The sequence below is a fragment of the Notolepis coatsorum genome (genome assembly GCF_963971535.1).
Source record: "Notolepis coatsorum genome assembly, chromosome: 6".
In the NCBI taxonomy this organism is placed as follows: domain Eukaryota; kingdom Metazoa; phylum Chordata; class Actinopteri; order Aulopiformes; family Paralepididae; genus Notolepis; species Notolepis coatsorum.
Genome location: NC_140170.1, coordinates 167177343 through 167195982, shown reverse-complemented (window position 1 = coordinate 167195982; position 18640 = coordinate 167177343). Strand labels below are relative to the sequence as shown.

General features: G+C 43.5%; 2 protein-coding genes across 3 annotated transcripts in view; one reads left to right on the top strand and one right to left on the bottom strand.

Annotated features, from left to right (window-relative positions):
• LOC311230537 (uncharacterized protein) overlaps positions 1-1457 on the bottom strand; it is a 57638-nt gene extending 56181 nt beyond the window's left edge. For both annotated transcript variants that reach the window (XM_084316843.1, XM_084316844.1), the window contains exon 1: positions 1233-1457. In XM_084316843.1, the coding sequence (XP_084172969.1) occupies positions 1233-1416 (184 nt within the window). In that variant the 5' untranslated portion in view covers positions 1417-1457. The remainder of the gene's footprint in view (positions 1-1232) is intronic.
• Positions 1458-11217: 9760 nt separating this feature from the next.
• LOC311230539 (uncharacterized protein) lies at positions 11218-17946 on the top strand. Its single transcript, XM_084316845.1, has 2 exons — positions 11218-11439; positions 15015-17946. The coding sequence occupies exons 1-2, from the start codon at positions 11253-11255 to the stop codon at positions 15908-15910; spliced, it is 1083 nt and encodes a 360-aa protein (XP_084172971.1). The 5' UTR covers positions 11218-11252; the 3' UTR covers positions 15911-17946.
• Positions 17947-18640: the final 694 nt, after the last annotated feature.

The following is an 18640-nucleotide window of genomic DNA, read 5'->3' as shown; positions in this document are numbered from 1 at the left end:
AATGCGCCTTTCATTTTCCGCCGCCCAGCGCCCAGGTCGCGCGGAAATAGGCTGTCTATTGCCATTCTCTTTGACAAACTCTAACCTTAACCAGCTCCTTAACAACGCCTAAACTTAACCGTTCTAACCTTAACCAACTCCGAAACAATGCCTAACCTTAACCTTAACCTTAACCATGCCTAACCTTAACCATAGAAATTATATTGCCATTCTCTTTGACAAACTCTAACCTTAACCAGCTCCTTAACAGCGCCTAAACTTAACCGTTCTAACCTTAACCAACTCCGAAACAATGCCTAACCTTAACCTTAACCATGCCTAACCTTAACCGGCGAAAGAATACACGTTAAAAAAAAATCACGTTAAAAAATATTTTCGATGGGATTCGAACTCGCCAGCAAACGAGCCATAGGATCCACAGCCATGTGGCCTTGCCAATTGAGCTATTGCTAGATACTGAATAAGGGGCGGTGACTTATATATATTGAGCTCCGCTCGAGGCGGGATCTCATGCGCATGCGCGGGCACCTGGCGCGAGCACGCCGGCGCACGCACGCACCTGAGCGAGCACGCCGCCGCCGGTGCACGCACGGTAGCATTTGTCTGAAAAGAAGGGCGCTTTACCGCACTGGCGTGCGGTGACGAATGCGGAAGCATTTTTGCACTGCTTGCTTGGCATAAAGCTACAGGCGTCCCCCCCTACAGTTTTGCTTGTTTATACAGTGTTTCCCCCCCCCAACCACCTCCAATGTAAATTACCCAGTATGGTTGTCAATATCCCAATGTACCCAACCCCCCCCCCCACACAACCCCACGGTCCCCACCCAACCTCCTCCAATGTACAGTTTCTACGTCAAATGTATATACTCCCTTTTCTTGACTCCTTTTGTATCACAAACAGTACTGTATTTGCAAATCTGGTATGTCATAAATGTATAGATGTAGCCGTACTGACTATCTGTATGTCATATATGTCCTGATGAATTGAAAATGGGGGACCCTGATGTAAACAAGACGAAAGTCTTTCTCTGGTCTGCATCCCCTTAACAATTGTGTGTATTGAGCTGTACTGTATTGTACCCATTCTGCAATCTGTTAATAACGTTTTCAATCAATTCAATCAATCCTCCTCCTATATCTCTATGGTAACGAGACAAATGAAAACTATACGACATGAACACAGCAGCAGTGTAAACATTGGCGAAGAAGACGGTGAAGCTAATTCTACAAACCTGCCCCGTGGTGGAACCTGGTGCCCGGCTGCTGCTGCATGTTGTCCAGCATCTGCTGCAGACGTTTGTTTTCATCTCTGTATTCTCCGACAACACTCACGACTTCTCCAAAGATCTCCACCGCGGCTGCTGTTAATCGTTCGGTGAGAAAACACCTCAACAGCTCCAGTTTGTTAGTCGACATTTTGAAAAACCGTCGACCAGGTTTTTGTGTTTTTTTTTTGCGAGATTTGTCTTGAGCTTCGTTGTGGTCAGCGTGTGGCACACAGCTGATCGCTTATATTTGTTTCTAAAAATGTAGAATTACTTCCTGTCTCCCGTTCCCGCCAGCAGTATGGGAACGTGTTTGTTTCCGGGTCATTGTCAAGGAGACCATACATTTTCTTTAACCTTTATTTAAACACGTCAATGTACAGATCATTAGGACATCCACTCGGTGCTCAGGCTTAATCAAACATAATCGATATGAACAGTATGTGTGGTCAGAATAATTCATATTGTGAGAGAAGGAGAAATAGTTGCTGAGCATTTTTTTTTTAAGATTTCGAAATCACTTTTAGGGTCATTGTTGAAAATAAATACAGATGGGGAATTTAAGGATTTGCATTTGTGAATAATATATTTTGTTATATAAAAAAAAAAAAAAAACCTTTCGATCCTCCATGAAATATACCAAACCTTCCATTGTCAAGAAGAATCTGGCTAAATGATTACCTTAGACTGAATCCACTCAGTTTGACCCTTGTGTCTCCAAGGGGCATGAGAACACATCAAATATGAAGGGTCTGACCAGCCTTTTATGCAGGTTCAAGGCTGGGACCAGGGGCTTAGGATTGGTGTCTGAGCTTGGATAAGCCGCTGGCTTGATGTGGCAACCTGATCAAAAGCTTTTACCGGAGGGTAAACTGGCACCTAAAATGGCAGAGTTGGCTGACAGAGTCTACATCACCACTGTGGCAAGCAATAACATTGCCTTGCTAGCCATGTTTTTGCCATAGGTGGACAGCCACACTGTGGTAAAATTGTGGGCTTAGGGCAGGGTAGTGTAGAGGTCTAAGCACTCGCCTACCACCTCAGGCTTGTCTCCTCACATTATCCTCCTCTTCCTCTCTCACCTTCACCTTGTCTCCTCACATTATCCTCCTCTTCCTCTCTCACCTTCACCTTGTCTCCTCACATTATCCTCTTCTTCCTCTCTCACCTTCACCTTGTCTCCTCACATTATCCTCCTCTCACCTTCACCTTGTCTCCTCACATTATCCTCCTCTCTCACCTTCACCTTGTCTCCTTGAGAAGCTCCAAACTTTATATGTGATCACATATTTTAAATGTAGCACTCTAGTTTTCAGATTTGGGATTGAGTTATTCATGTTCACTAAATCATTTTGTTCTCCATGATTTTTTGTGAGAATGTCCACCAGACATTGGTGTTTAGAACAGTAAACAAATGTAAAAGCATTCATGAACTAGTAACTACTGTGTTGCATCAACTGGCGATAGAGAAGAGCCAAACGCATATTTATTCATATGAAAAAGATCGACAGTCAGATTTCATTCAGACTTTTTGTTATAATTTTCCAGGTATAGAGAAGAAGGTAATTTTGAAGAAAACAACATTTCTGACATGTTTTTTTAAATGTTTTTTGACACATAGCAGTAGAATGTTTTCAGGAACATGAGGTAACAAGGTGAACAAGTCGAACCCATTAGTGAAGAGCTGCAGTCCCCCTCAGACCAGGCACTTTGATACAGAATAATGATGATCACTACATAATTCATCCATTCTACATTCATTGCACACAACATCCAAGTTTCAAGTTTCTTTAATAGTTGTCATACAGAAGTACAGAATACTTTCATACAAAATGCTTCTTACTGTTACGCTCCAGAGATTGTGCTAGACAAGATAGTATCAAATAACATAGTATAGCATGTAATTTAGAAGAAGAAAATGAGGTCACAGTGTTCGGTATAGACATATGTACAATGTTCGATGCAGAATAGACGTAACTGAGTTACCATATAATATACAATACTATGCAGTGTACTAATGTACAGTACTATATAGTGCAAAGCAGAAATGGGATGAGGTACAATTTAGGTACAATTTACAGTAAGGTGTACGAGTTGTAGTGCAATCCTTCATCAATAAATATAAAGTGTGGGGAGTGGGTGCTACAGTGTGTTTGTTTAAAGTGGGTGTGTGCTATAAAGTGTGTGGAGTGGGTGCTACAGTGTGTTTGTTTAAAGTGAGTGTGTGCGTGTGGATGTGTGTGCTATGTGCGTTTGGTGGTTGTTGTTGTGTAGTGTTCATTGTTCGTTTAGCAGCCTGATGGCCTGGGGATAGAAGCTTCTTCTGAGTCTTTCTGTGCTCGCCTTGAGACTCCGGTATCGCTTGCCTGACCGCAGCAGTTCAAAGAGGCAGTTGTTCGGGTGACTGGAGTCTTTAATGATTCTCTTAGCCTTGCCCTTGCAACGCTTGTTGTAAATGTTCTGGAGGGTGGGGAGCCCCCCTCCAATTGTGCGTTCGGCTGAACGTGTCACTCTTTGTAGTCTGCTTCGGTCTTGTGCAGTGCTATTCCCAAACCAGGAGGTGATGTTGCCAGTCAAGATGCTCTCTATTGTACATGAGTAGAAGTTCTTAAGGATCTTCTGACTGACTTGGAACTTCCTTAGGCGCCTGAGGAAGTAGAGGCGTTGTCGTGCCTTCTTCACAACACTGTCAATGTGTGTGGTCCATGTCAAGTCCTCGGATATGTAGGCTCCGAGGTACTTAAAGCTGTTGACTCTCTCAACCGGTGCCCCGTCGATGCTGAGGGGGCTGTAGTCCTTGACCCCCGACCTCCTGAAGTCCACAATCATCTCCTTTGTTTTGCTGACGTTCAGGGAGAGGCTGTTTTCCTGGCACCATCCCGCCAGGACCTTGACCTCTTCCAGGTAGGCCCTCTCGTCGTTGGCAGAGATCAGGCCCACCACCACTGTGTCGTCAGCAAATTTGATGATTGTATTGCTACTCCGCTGAGCCACACAGTCGTGTGTGTACAGGGAGTAGAGGAGGGGACTCAGAACACAGCCCTGGGGGGCCCCTATGTTGAGGGTGATGGATGAGGAGGTGCAGTTGCCTGCTCTCACCACCTGGGGTCTGCCAGTCAGGAAGTCCAAGACCCACTGGCAGAGGTCATAGTTCAAGCCCAGGTCCCTGAGCTTGGCTATGAGTATGGAGGGGACTATGGTATTGAATGCCGAGCTGTAGTCGATGAATAGCATTCTCACATAGTTCCCCTGCCTCTTGTCCAGGTGTGATGCTGCTGTGTGCAGCACATGGGCTATGGCGTCCTCCGTGGACCTGTTGGGGCGGTATGCAAATTGCAGGGGGTCCATGTTGATGGGGAGGGAGGAGCAGATGTAGCCCTTTACTAGCTTCTCAAAGCACTTCATGGCTATGGAGGTGAGAGCTACAGGGCGGTAGTCGTTGAGGCAAGCAGGCTTGGATTTTTTGGGTACAGGGATAATAGTGGACTTCTTCAGGCAGGTGGGGATGACAGCCTGTTCTAAGGACAGGTTAAATATGTCAGTGAATACTGGGGCCAGTTGGTCGGCACAGACTTTTAGGACGCGGCCGGGGATGCCGTCCGGACCTGCTGCCTTCCTGATATTCACTTTTTTAAAGGTCCGCCTCACCTCATGCTCTGTTACCCTGAACGCTGCGTCTCCATCAGCAGCAGACCCCCCCCCCCCATTGCCGTGGCTTGTGAGCTGGTGTTGTTATTACCAGCATCAAACCTCGCATAGAAGGTATTGAGGTCATTTGCTAAGGAGATGTCACTGTTCAGTTTGAGGGAGGCGCCTTTGTAGTCTGTCATCGTTTTGAGCCCCTGCCACATAGCTCTAGAGTCAGCCTGTTCAAACTGGAGTTCAATTTTATCCTTGTAGCGTCGTTTGGCCTCTGTCACTGTCCTCCTTACGTTGTATCGCGCCACCTTGTGGTCATTCATGTTGCCTGCCACTAGGCCGTCGTTGTATGCTTTGGTGCGCGCTCTCAGAGCTTCACGGACGGATTTGTCTACCCAGGGTTTTTGATTTGGGTAAACTCTCATTTTGGTAGTGGGGATTGTTTGTTCCACCATAGTACGAACATAGTCCAGCACTGTCTCCGTGTAGACATGAATGTTATCTGTGTCGCGGAACACGCTCCAGTCTGTGCAGTCAAACGCAGCCTGTAGCGTCTCCTCTGACGTCAAATCCCATTTCTGCACCTCTCGCGAGACTACGGGAGTGCTTTTGATTCTTTGTTTGTACTTTGGTGAAAGGAAAATGGACGCGTGATCTGATTTACCAAAGCCACTAGCAGAATGAGCCTTGTATCCACCTTTGAATTGCGTGTAACAGTGATCTAGGATGTTACCGCCTCTGGTGTTACAAGTCACATGCTGATAGGTAATACCTTTCTCAGATTGGCGCTATTGAAATCACCCACCACTATGATGGCGGCATTAACGTTCGCATTAACGTTCGCATTAACGTTCGCTGCCATACACAAACACTTATAAACATTACATCGTATTTTATCTATTTATTCTAACACATTTTAAATATATAACATGTTTTGTTTATATAACAATCTTGATTAATAAGAAAAGATAGTACTAATATACTAGGCTATATATCAGGGGTAGGCAACCCTAGGCACGCGATAGGCATGCGGGGGCATTTGCATAGGCACAGGGGGCAGCAGTATAAAAAAAAAAAAAAAAAAAAAAAAATTATAATTTTTTTTTTTTTTTTGCTTTGAAATATTATAGTAAAATATTTTGCACTGTTGTCGCATTTATCTTGTTGAAATCCTCCCACAGGTTCTTTTTACTACCACATATTTAATTGAGACCCTTTATTTGTTTATTATTTCAATTTAGCTGGAAATACATTGCTACATCATTCAGTAACATTTGCAGAGCCTTATAACAAACACATTATTACGGTCACCATTGTGACCAGTGGGATTAATCAACACATTTTATAATTTATTTTTCTATTTCATTGAACATTGCACATGTTAAAAGCAATTTTTTTACTCAAAATGTGAGTATTACAAAGTCAACTTGTGTTCTTAAAACAATGACAATAAACATAGTTTTATTAGGTTGAAATAATGTGGTTGTGTACTTATTTTTCTGTTAACTTATTATGGATTGAAAACTGAAAACCTTAATGCACAGTAACTGAACTCAATATTTTTAAGTTCTGGTAACTTGTTATTATTTTTTTTTTTACAGTGTAGTCTTGCGATCAATCAAAACTTATTTACACGATATACCTCACATTCACCCTCCATTCACATCCTGGTGTTCTCCATTAGGCCTGTAGGTGGAGCTATGACAGCACACGTACAGTACACACACCGATGGTGTGTGATGTGTCCAAAAATGAATGGGCAAATGTGAGTGAAATGGTCGCACTGTATGCAGCTGTTTGTCTGCATTGCATTCCCCCCCCCCCCCCCCAACTCAGATTTAGGGTTGATACAACCATCATAAGCCTTCAGCGTGGCATCCCCTACCCTCTGGAACTCTCTCCCCCCCGAAATCCGCAACGCCCCAACCCTGGACACCTTCAAATCCGCTCTAAAAACACACCTCTTCACCAAGGCTTTCCCCATCAGTTAGTTTTAGATTAAATTAGGTCCATTATCCCCTACTTTCCCTCATCCCCTTTTCCCCTCCCCCCCCTACTTTCCTTGCCCTATTTTTTGTCCTGATTGTAAAGCGACCTTGGGTTCTATGAAAGGCGCTATATAAATTTGATCTATTATTATTATTATTATTATTATTATTATTATTATTATTATTATTATTATTATTATTATTATTATTATTATTATTATTATTATTATTATTATTATTATTATTATTATAATAATATTGTTAATAATAACAATAACAATAATGATGTAATAATGTAAAAATTATCATTAAAAATACCTGATTATGAGAAGAAAAAAATTACGATGCATGGAATATTGTTGAGGCACACTAGTTACAACTATATTTCAAACAGGCACTCCATGTCAAAAAGGTTGCTGACCCCTGCTATATATGATCCCCCCCAAAGACCATATAATATAATTATATATATATATATATATATATATATATATATATATATATATATATATATATATATATATATATATATATATATATATATATATATATATATATATATATATATATATATATATATATATATATATATATATATATATATAATCACGTTTTGTTTTGTTTTTAGTAGGGATGTCCGATATTATCGGCCTAACGATATTATCGGCCAATATTGGCATAAAAATGTGATATCGGAAAATATCTGTATCGGTTTTCAATATATATATATATATATATTATTTTTTTTCCATTTATTTAACCTTTATTTACCCAGGCAAGCAAGTAAGAACAAATTATTATTTTATTTATTGTCAAAGTATGCATAATGTTGTGTTAATACACGACAAGAGATATGTAATGTTAATTACCTGAAATTATTCAGTTTTTTGGGGGGGGAAACCCTGCATATATCGGTATCGGTTGATATCGGTATCGGAAATTAAGAGTTGGACAATATCGGTATATCGGTATCGGTAAAAAAGCCAATATCGAGCATCCCTAATTTTTTGTTTACGTTGGTCTACCCAGAGCCATTTACTGAGTTTGGACAGCAAGATTTCAAAAAGAGTACTAGTGTGATAGTGTCAGTGGCTGACTCACTCTGATAAAGTGGCCACAACATGGTGTCCAAACTCTGGTAATAAATGACTCTGGGTCGACCCTCTACTACATCCCTGACCCCAACTGTATAAACCTTTCCAGAAGTATTCTCTTGCTATCCCGTTGCTTGGAGAACAGCTTTGGCCCCTGTTTATATCCTGTCAGCAACTGTATTAGTTAACAAACATTGCGACAGAGACTATAGTCCTTGCATTGCAACAGGGGGACCCTGATGTAAACAAGACAAAAGTCTTTCTCTGGTCTGCATCCCCTTAACAATTGTGTGTATTGTACTGTACTGTACCCATTCTGCAATCTGTTAATAAAGTTTTCAATCAATCAATCAATTCAACCAATCAATCAAGGAAATAAATGGCCTATTTAGAATGTTGTCAAGTTAGAACAGCTCTCGGCCAGGGTTGTCAAACTAAATTACAAAGGGGGCCAAAGTGAAAAATATTTAGATAAAATAGATTTTGCCGCCGGACACATAATAATACCAAAAAAAGGTGAATTTTTCTGAGTTCATTTTGTTTATCTATACAGTTTGTGCATACCAGCTCAATATGTTGTTGTTCATTCTCTGGTGCCTCAATAAATACAATGAGGGCTGTTCAAAAGGTGGGTAAGGAGATGGATATTTTAACTATTATAGATTTATTTTGTATATGATTGAAATGACATATTGTGATTTAATTAATTATTCGCCAAAAATGTGTATGTTGATTAAGAAGACTTTAATTGTCATTCTAGGTTATAGATTCTAGATTATATCGACAGTCGAGTCAAAGCAAATTCAGTCTGGGGGCCGGGTAAAAATGGCAGGCGGAACGGATTTGGGCCGCGGGCCTTGATTTTGACACACGTGCTCTCTAGGCGATCCTCATCTAAAGTGATGACTACAATTGTGCTTTTCACAAACCATTATTAGACCACTGCACTTCCGCGCTACATGGAGCTCGTGAGGGGTGGTGTGGGAGGATACGATGAATGAATGTTGATTAGAGCCTTGACGTCTAGTGCAGGGGTTCCAAAAGTGGGGGGGGTCGCCAGATGATTTCACAAAATAATATATATATATATTTATGCAGTCAGTCAACTGAAAGAATTCCTGCACCAGAATGCAGGAAATGAAGTCTTTGTAACAAAACATTTCCTGGTGGGGGACCCCCAGACGCAGGGGCGTAGCTGGGGGGGGGGGGTAGCTTAGGATGATTCCAAGGGCCCAGCACTGGAAGGGGGCCCAAAAAAAAAAAAAAAAAATTTTTTTTTTTTTTTTTTTTACTAGACATCACTCAGGTGTATTATTGATGCTCTCATTGATACTATGTTTGTTAAGTGTGTGTGTGTGTGTGTGTGTGTGTGTGTGTGTGTGTGTGTGTGTGTGTGAGATATATAGAGAGAGAGGGGGGGCTTTGGTAGACTATTGCATTGCATTGAAGATGAACGCAATGCGACATCCTTTACTAGGCTCACCCACCAACAGTGCAGGTGCTGAACTGCTGATCCGAATGTATAGGTAAAAACCATATTATGCGTTTTAATCAATAAAAAAATGGCCCAAAAAAAATCTGCTCGCGCGCTAACGCGCGCTCGCATTCACTGGGGGCCTACAAATACATTCGTTCATGGGGCCCAGAATCTGGAGCTACACCCCTGCCCAGACGCGTCTATATTAAAGGCAGCCGAAGAGTGCTTCCGCATTGGCGTTTTGCGCTCTGATTGGCCGAGTGCGCGCATGCGCATGAGCCGCGACACGCTCCTCTAGCCAGGAATCGAAACTCCGTTTAAGCTCCAGAGAGCGAGGCTGAAAATCCACAGTTCTTGCCCCACTGATGGGAGCCGAATCCCGGATCCGAGTTTTCTGATGAATACCCCCAAAATATGGAGGTCCCGAATGCAATTAAGTATTGATTACGCCGTAACGAATCATTAAAAAAATATACCGTTAACTGGAGTATGTTGTTTCTTTACATATATGTTGGATTAGAGAATTGGTTTGTCATGACAATCCAATAAAAAATCGCGATTTACCCGGTGGCTACAACAACACACATCATTGTTTACAATGAACGGTGGGGCTAATCGACACGGACACGTTAAACTAACCTAAAGTTAGTTGTTCACCAACAATCTACAGACAAACAAACACAGAACCGGACTGTTATATTAAATTAATTGATTGCTGTTTAACGCATCCGATTATTCCCATCATGTCACTGCCATTGGCTCCGCGCCGCGCTCTCTCACCGGCTGTCTTACCCCACGGACGCGCGCTCGTCCTCGGCATCGGTCAACCGCCGCCGCCGCCACCTAAGTGGGAGCACTGCGCGCCCCAGCCCAGCCCCACCGTTTATTGTAAACAATTATGCATGTAGTTACTGTGTGTTGTTGTAGCCACCGGGTAAATCGCAATTTTTTATTGGATTGTCATGACAAACCAATTCTCTAATCCAACATATATGTAAAGAAACAACATACTCCAGTTAACGGTATATTTTTTTAATGATTCGTTACGGCGTAATCAATACTTAATTGCGTTCGGGACCTCCATATTTTGGGGGTATTCATCAGAAAACTCGGATCCGGGATTCGGCTCCCATCAGTGGGGCAAGAACTGCAGATTTTCAGCCTCGCTCTCTGGAGCTTAAACAGAGTTTCGATTCCTGGCTAGAGGGCGTCGCGGCTCATGCGCATGCGCGCACTTGGCCAATCAGAGCGCAAAACGCCAATGCGGAAGCACTCTTCGGCTGCCTTTAATATAGATGCCCCCCAGACCCCCTGCTTAAAAAGTGGCCGGCCGGCCTGCCTGGGGCTATATTTTGCACTATATGTCGTGGCCTGAATGATTTCCCCAGTCCGGCCCTGGTTAAAAGCCTCCAATGCTTATTAGTGTGTGTGCGTTTGAACGTTTGCATTTCAACCATACATTTCCATTTATAAAAAAATATATATATACCTATATATATAATATATATTATAATTTTTTTTTACCTCCTATAATAGTGGGGGTCGCGGCTCTCTCGGTCGGACACCGTTATTTGGGGGTCGCGGCCTGAAAAGTTTGGGAACCCCTGGTCTAGTGGTAGCAGCTCACGCGCTCCCTGCCCCCCGTCCCCCATGCCGCCCCCCTCCCATGAGCTCAAAATACCGGAAACTGTGAACGAACGGGCGAAGACGCAAAGTGGCGTCGTCGTTTACTTCCGGGTGAACAGATGTAAACACCAGAAGGACACCTCTTGTAACACAACCTCCAAACATGACGAAACTGGAGTTATTGAACGTGTTTCTAAACGAAAGACTCACAGCTGCCGCTGACGAGATATTCCGAGCTATTAAAGACACGATAGTTGAATACCAGGGTGAAATACTGCGCTCAAAGGAGGAGAATGAGCGTCTCAATCGGCTCCTGAATATCGCTGTTCAACGCCTGCTACTTCACCCAGGTAAACAACAACAACGACGATTGGCAGACTTTGGTCAGGCATGTACAGTATAATACCACAATATACAATTACCGTGAAGCTGAAGTTGTGACAGTCGGCGAAATGGGTCTCCTCCTATTGCCTGCTATACTCAATTTAGGCTATATCTACTGTCTCCAACGGCTTTACATTGTAATCATGTCTACATAGCCCCTTACGTGACTGCTGGTCGCTGGCAGTCACGTAAGGGGCTAGTCTACCTACCTCAAACGATATACCCATATATCTCTAGCATGTACAATAAGGCTGTATATACCGTATACATTTACCATATAATTAATATATATATATGTATCCACACCTGTCTCAATATAACTGCATATATTCCTGTTTACTAGCCCCTTTCGTACCTGTTTACATACCTGTATCTACTAGGCTATATCTATATTTGTATCCTTACCTACTCTTACTAGTTATACCACTGGCCAGTTTGGCCTCTGCCACAGTGTGTACCTGTATCATTGTACATACTACTGTAACACTGTACATCAGATTAGCATTATTACTCAGTAGTACTAATTTATATTCCACTTGAATGACTTGTACGTTGTATATTGTTATTGCACTTTACTGTTACATACTGTTACCGCCAACTTATTTTTGTTGTGCTATACGATGACAATACATTTGAATCTAATTGAATCTAATATATAAAATAACAAGCATTTTTAGGACTGGAAGGTTTACAGAATATGAAGGTATTATAGCTAACTGTCAGGGATCCATGCGCGACGATATATATACATATCGTGAAAAAAAATGTATTGTCAATTTGTCATCTAACCAGAGTGCAAAGAAGCAGTGAGTGAAGTGCATTCCAGTATACAGTATATATATATATATGTAACATGTCAATGGTAATGTGCTAAGATAATGTATGTACAGTATTTAATATTATATACAGTGGTACAAGTATGAACACACTATGGTAACAAACCAGTCTAGCCAGTGGTGTAACTAATATGATCAGATATGGCTATACACATATAGATACATTTTTATACAATGTGTTATTGTGTATTCATTGTTATTATACAGTGTTATATGGATAGACTATAGATTGAATATAGTGGTATAATGAAAGTAGGTATGAGTATAGTGTAAGACCGTTGTACTAGGCAGGATAAGCGGAATGAGGCAACAGATTTTAGAGTTCAGAGTTCAACAGAATACTGGAGTAGGTCGTGTGGTGGTGGTGGGGAGTTCAGCGAGACCACAGCCGAGGGAGCTGTTCCTAGAGAAATATGTAAAAAAGTAATATCAGGGACAAGGACTAAGCTCTCGCCTACCACCGCAGAGACTCTGGGATCGAATCCAGCTGTCAGCGGTACCTCCGGCTTGGTCAGTCGTCCCTACTAACATATTGGCAGTGTTAGCGGGTGGGAAGCCAGTGGGGTATGTCGTTGTAAACAGCGACTCCTAACTGGTCGGTCAGGTCGGTTATGTTTCTGGGGGAAATAGCGTGAACCTCAGCTAACCTCCGCATTACGTTCCCCCAGTGAAACTCCTCGCTGTCAGGTGAAAAGAAGCGGCTGGCGACTCCACATGTATCGGAGCAGGCATGTGGTAGTTCTACTCCCTTCCCAGGCCAACAGTGGGGCAATGCGCGCAACGACCAGGAAGGGAATTGGCATAACGACTAAATTGGGATCGGTGGGGGAAAAAATACAGAAAGCCCAAAAATAAATAGAATAATAATAAAAATAAAGTAATATCACACATTGTAATTTGTACTGGAAAACCATACCGCCAAATATTATTAGTGTAGTGATGTGATATTTTCTGGTCATATTGCCCCCAGCCCTAGCATTATTCTGTTTCTATGGTCTCCCTGAGAGAGAGGGAGAGCATATGTGAGAAGTGTGGCTGCTATGCAGTGCATTAAACGCCCCATCACACAGTCAATTCAGTTAATACAGTTACAAGTCGACACACAGTGGTCGGAGGACGGAGATCATACTTTTAAATGCAGCAAGAAAAGGAAGAAGCTTCAGAGTCGGTTGGAGGGCATTCCAGGTGTTGGAAGCATCAAAGGAAAAAGCAGTTTTACCTACAGTAGTTCAGAGCAAACTGGAGGAACCCTAAGAACCAAGTTTCAAGTTTGTTTATTTGTCAAAATACAGAATACTTTTAATGAAATACTTGTTTCTGTATGAGCCCCTGAGAGTGTGCTACATACTGTAAAAAGAAAGTAAGTTAAAAAATCAAAAGTAGGTAAAGTGATATATACAATATACAATACAGAGTAAAATGAGTAACTGTGATATAGAATGCAGAGGTACAAAACTTGGGGTAGGGTGTAAATGAGGTATGAATGTGTTGCAAATCTCTTTAATAATAGATAAATATAGTGTGTTAAAGTGTCTAAAGTGAATAAATTGAGGGGTAAGGTGAGTGTTTGTTTAAAGTGAGTGTGTACATGTGGATGTGTGTGCACTGCAGTGTGTGTAGATGATGGGTTGTTACATGGTGTCTTTGTCATTGAGCATCCTGATGGCCTGGGGATAGAAGCTCCTTCTGAGTCTCTCTGTGCTGCTGACCATGAGGCTCCGGTAGCGCTTGCCTGACCGCTGCAGTTCAGGGAAGCCACCCTGAAGCCATTTGAACATGTAGAATAGGTTCCAACTTCCAAGTAGGGATGGGACTTTCTAGCAAAAGTGCTATTCGAAAATTCGTGTTTCATAATATCGAATATATTTTTTATCAGCTGACCGACAATAAATCAAAATGACACCATTCACCATCGTAGCCTATAATAACAACATTGCATTGGCCTATCAACCGGCTTTAATAAACAAACAGTAGCATGTGCATCTTTTTGATCAATTAGGCTATGAAAATTAGGCTGCCTCTAAATATAAAAAGGAATTAAATAAGAATGTTTGCTTCAATAAAAATAAAAGCATTTTATAAAAATAAAAAAATAAAGTTTAATAATTTTTTTACCAAACGAATATTCGATTGTAAAAAAAAAATGAAATCGATCTTAATAACAGAATGACTTCGAATTTTCGAATATTCTGTCCCATCCCTAGTTCCAAGATTCTATTCAAACAGTGTTGTGATGTAAGAGGGAAGTTTACCAATAAGGGCTTTAAAAATAAAATAAAAATACCATTTGATAGTTGCACCTTTCAACCAGAGAAAGTACTCTTAGTCTACAATACTAGAATATAAACCTAATTTGGGTGCGAGAGCTCACACAAACATTTCATGGCCTCATTAAGTCAGAACCCCATTCATTGTCTATGGAGCAACCCCAGATGACCAGATCACCAAAGAGGGTTCTCTCTCGGGGGTTTCTTTCTTCAGGAGAGAGTGGCGAGTGTTAACTAACACTGACTGACTTGTCCTGGGGCACAGCGAGAACATATTACTAAAACGGGCGACATTCCCCTTTAACCCTTTCACTGCCACACAACAGCCGGTTAACCCTTTCGACCGTCGCTAGTGTGATGGTAAAGGGTTAACCTTCTATCGTGTGTCAGTGAAAGGGTTAAGCTTTTCTATACATGACACTGTGATGTTCCCCTCAGAGCCCCAGTCCATCCAGGCCCAGGAGGATGAGCAGCCCGCCGAGCCCCAGCTGTGTGAGCAGGACTGGGCGTCTGGCTTCGACGCGGAGGAGCCGGAGGAGGAGCCAGAGCCCCCGCCGCCGCACATCAAGGAGGAGCCGGAGCTCAGGAACATCGACAAGGAAGAGCGACGTCCGGCGTGCGAGTTCGACACCGACGCCGCGTGCCTGGGCTCGCCCTCCTACGCGGACGGAGCGTGCGGTCAGGTCGACCACCCGCAGAGGTCGCACCTCCACCACCCCGCGCACACCGACGGCGAGAGCGTCTCGCCCCTCCTCCGGGCGGTGCCCACCATGGACATAAAGGTGGAGCACGACTATTCCAACTACAGAGGAGCGCCGCACGACTCCCCCGCCGACGTCAACCGGATCCAGCGGCGGGAGAAGGCGCCGGGCTGCGAGGCTCAGCAGCAGCAGCAGCAGCAGCAGCAACAGTCGAAAGCGCCGGCCCACGCCGTCGGCAAGCAGAGCAGCGCGCACATACTGCGCCTGAAGAACGCCAAGGCGTCCAGGACGGCGCAGACGATGCCGCGGCCCTCCCACCAGGCGGCGCAGGGCCTGCAGAAGTGGCACTACTGCCGGGAGTGCGGCAAGAGCTTCAGCTTCGCCTGCCAGCTGGAGGTGCACATGCGCTGGCACACCAAGGAGAAGCCGTACGGCTGCGCCGTGTGCCGGAAGAGCTTCACCACCGTCAGCATGCTGAAGAGGCACCACCGCATCCACACGGGGGAGAAGCCGTTCCGCTGCAGCGTCTGCGGCAAGTGCTTCAACCAGTCGGCGCACCTCAACACCCACTTCCGCCTGCACACGGCCGAGCGGGACCGCTGGACCAGAGCGCCTCACCCCTCCCCCAAGTGACGGGGCGGCGCCGGAGAGGGAGCGTTTGCCCCCCCCCCCCCCCCCCATGAGAGACGCCTGTTCGCAACGGGAGATGTCATGCCGCCGCCGGATTGACCTTTTTGTGTTTGTTGTTTTGTTAAAAAAAGTTATGATTTTGTGAAAGTAGACATTTTTCCACCAGGGTTTCCCCCCGATATTTTTATTTATTTATTTTTCTTCTTGCTTTTTGAGTTGCTGTGAGAATGTGATGCTGTTGTTCTGCGTGGCCTCAAGACGGTTGAAAGAACATTTTAAAGGTCCCTTTCTTTTCTTTTCAAAGATTTTATACATTTTACTTGATTCTGTGGAACTTGTTTGTTAATTGTTTTTAGGTGAAATCTATTTAGAATTATTTATTTTCCAGCACCTCTTTCTTTTCTCATGGAACAGGCACATATCTCTATTTTAAATTAAATGTATTCATTAAATCTTTATCTAATCTCAAAAGATCATTGAGAGCAAGCTCTCGTTTACAATGACGACGAGAAGCACAGCACATAATAAATACAAAAACAATATATAGAAACAGTATATAGAATCAATTAAACAATTCAAATGATTTAAAACAACCACAGACTGAGGTGAAATGGTTGGCTATTATACATTTAAACTGACCAATGGATGCTAGTATTGAGTTTTAAAGTGCATTGCAATATATATTCCCTTCCTTCCCTGGCTACCAAAATAAAAACTTCAACAAACTGGCCAGTACATTAGGTGGGCAGTGTTCCTAGCTCCATAAAGCACAGCTAATTGATTAATTAAAGACAATTGTCTTTTTTTTTTACATCACAAAGGGTAATATTTTTTATTGTCTTGTATAATCATTGTAATCTTTACCCCATTGCATAAATCAGATTTCAGTTTTATCCACACCAAGACTAGGCAAAAGCATATACAGTAGAGCGGTTTGGAATAAGGACCCTGTAGACTCGACCACGTTCACCTGTGTGGAATGAGGACATTGTTGAATTGTTTGTGGTCGAGTCTACAGGGTCCTCATGCCAAACCATTGAAAATGGTACTGTGGTGGAACCGGATGAATCAATTATGCGCGTGGACAGATATTCACGATCAATATAGACGTATTGGTATTTGGTAGGACATGTGATCAACGGGTAGGTCAATGAGCTTGGCTAAAGATGAGAGGTCAAGGAACCCAGCTCTCTTGTGTGCTGGCCGTGGTGAGCACTGGGGGGCACTGGGCCCTCCCTCCCAGGTGTGACATTTAAGCTATTGTCTTAGAACAAACAAAGGGTATTCTTACACAGTACTAATGGTACCTTTAAACTTCAAGATTGTACGTCAGGGGGTGTAGATGTTTTTATACTCTCTGACCACTTTGCCGATATTAAACCTTTATCCCGTCTGTCGCGAGGAGGATGCGTGATAATCGGTGTCCTGTGTCTCGACTCTCGAGAGCATGGCCACATGGTCTCTGAGGTCAGTGTCTCGAGAGCATGGCCACATGGTCTCTGAGGTCAGTGTCTCGAGAGCATGGCCACATGGTCTCTGAGGTCAGTGTCTCGAGAGCATGGCCACATAGTCTCTGAGGTCAGTGTCTCGAGAGCATGGCCGCATAGTCTCTGAGGTCAGTGTCTCGAGAGCATGGCCACATAGTCTCTGAGGTCAGTGTCTCGAGAGCATGGCCGCATAGTCTCTGAGGTCAGTGTCTCGAGAGCATGGCCACATAGTCTCTGAGGTCAGTGTCTCGAGAGCATGGCCGCATAGTCTCTGAGGTCAGTGTCTCGAGAGCATGGCCACATAGTCTCTGAGGTCAGTGTCTCGAGAGCATGGCCACATAGTCTCTGAGGTCAGTGTCTCGAGAGCATGGCCGCATAGTCTCTGAGGTCAGTGTCTCGAGAGCATGGCCGCATAGTCTCTGAGTTCAGTGTCTCGAGAGCATGGCCACATAGTCTCTGAGTTCAGTGTCTCGAGAGCATGGCCGCATAGTCTCTGAGGTCAGTGTCTCGAGAGCATGGCCGCATAGTCTCTGAGTTCAGTGTCTCAAGAGCATGGCCGCATAGTCTCTGAGGTCAGTGTCTCGAGAGCATGGCCGCATAGTCTCTGAGGTCAGTGTCTTGAGAGCATGGCCGCATAGTCTCTGAGGTCAGTGTCTCGAGAGCATGGCCGCATAGTCTCTGAGGTCAGTGTCTCGAGAGCATGGCCGCATAGTCTCTGAGGTCAGTGTCTCGAGAGCATGGCCGCATAGTCTCTGAGGTCAGTGTCTCGAGAGCATGGCCGCATAGTCTCTGAGGTCAGTGTCTCGAGAGCATGGCCACAGTCTCCTCTAAAACCACGCATGATGTTTCCTCAGACCCTTGAAGAAACGATGAGGAAAATATCTACTATCGCTGAATAATAACCTAAAAGTCAGTTTTGGTGGAATTCCCTGTTTTTGAAGTGACATGGTCGTCATGGTGCTGCCTAGAAACCAACTAACCAGTTTCATACGTCTCGCCTCGCAGACCTGTCGGGTTTGAACAGTGTGTGATGGTTGTGTGTTGTGTGTGTGTGTGTTCTTGTATCTGTTGTGCAATAAACCATGATATATGCAGAACCATGTTTTCTTTATACATTTTTTTATATGAATCAACCGTTTGCCCATTATAACAAACATTTCTTTGTTAGCCAGTCTTTTCTTTCTTGCAAAGAGGTTGTTGTGTATGTAAGGAAGGGATTGTTTTTATTTAGTAGCCTGCCTACTTA

Excerpts from the sequence above, each read along its gene's own strand:
- LOC311230539 (XM_084316845.1), top strand. The coding sequence starts at position 11,253 with ATGACGAAACTGGAGTTATTGAACGTGTTTCTAAACGAAAGACTCACA. Across the intron at positions 11,440-15,014 it reads ACGCCTGCTACTTCACCCAG|AGCCCCAGTCCATCCAGGCC; the intron begins GTAAACAACAAC and ends TGTTCCCCTCAG.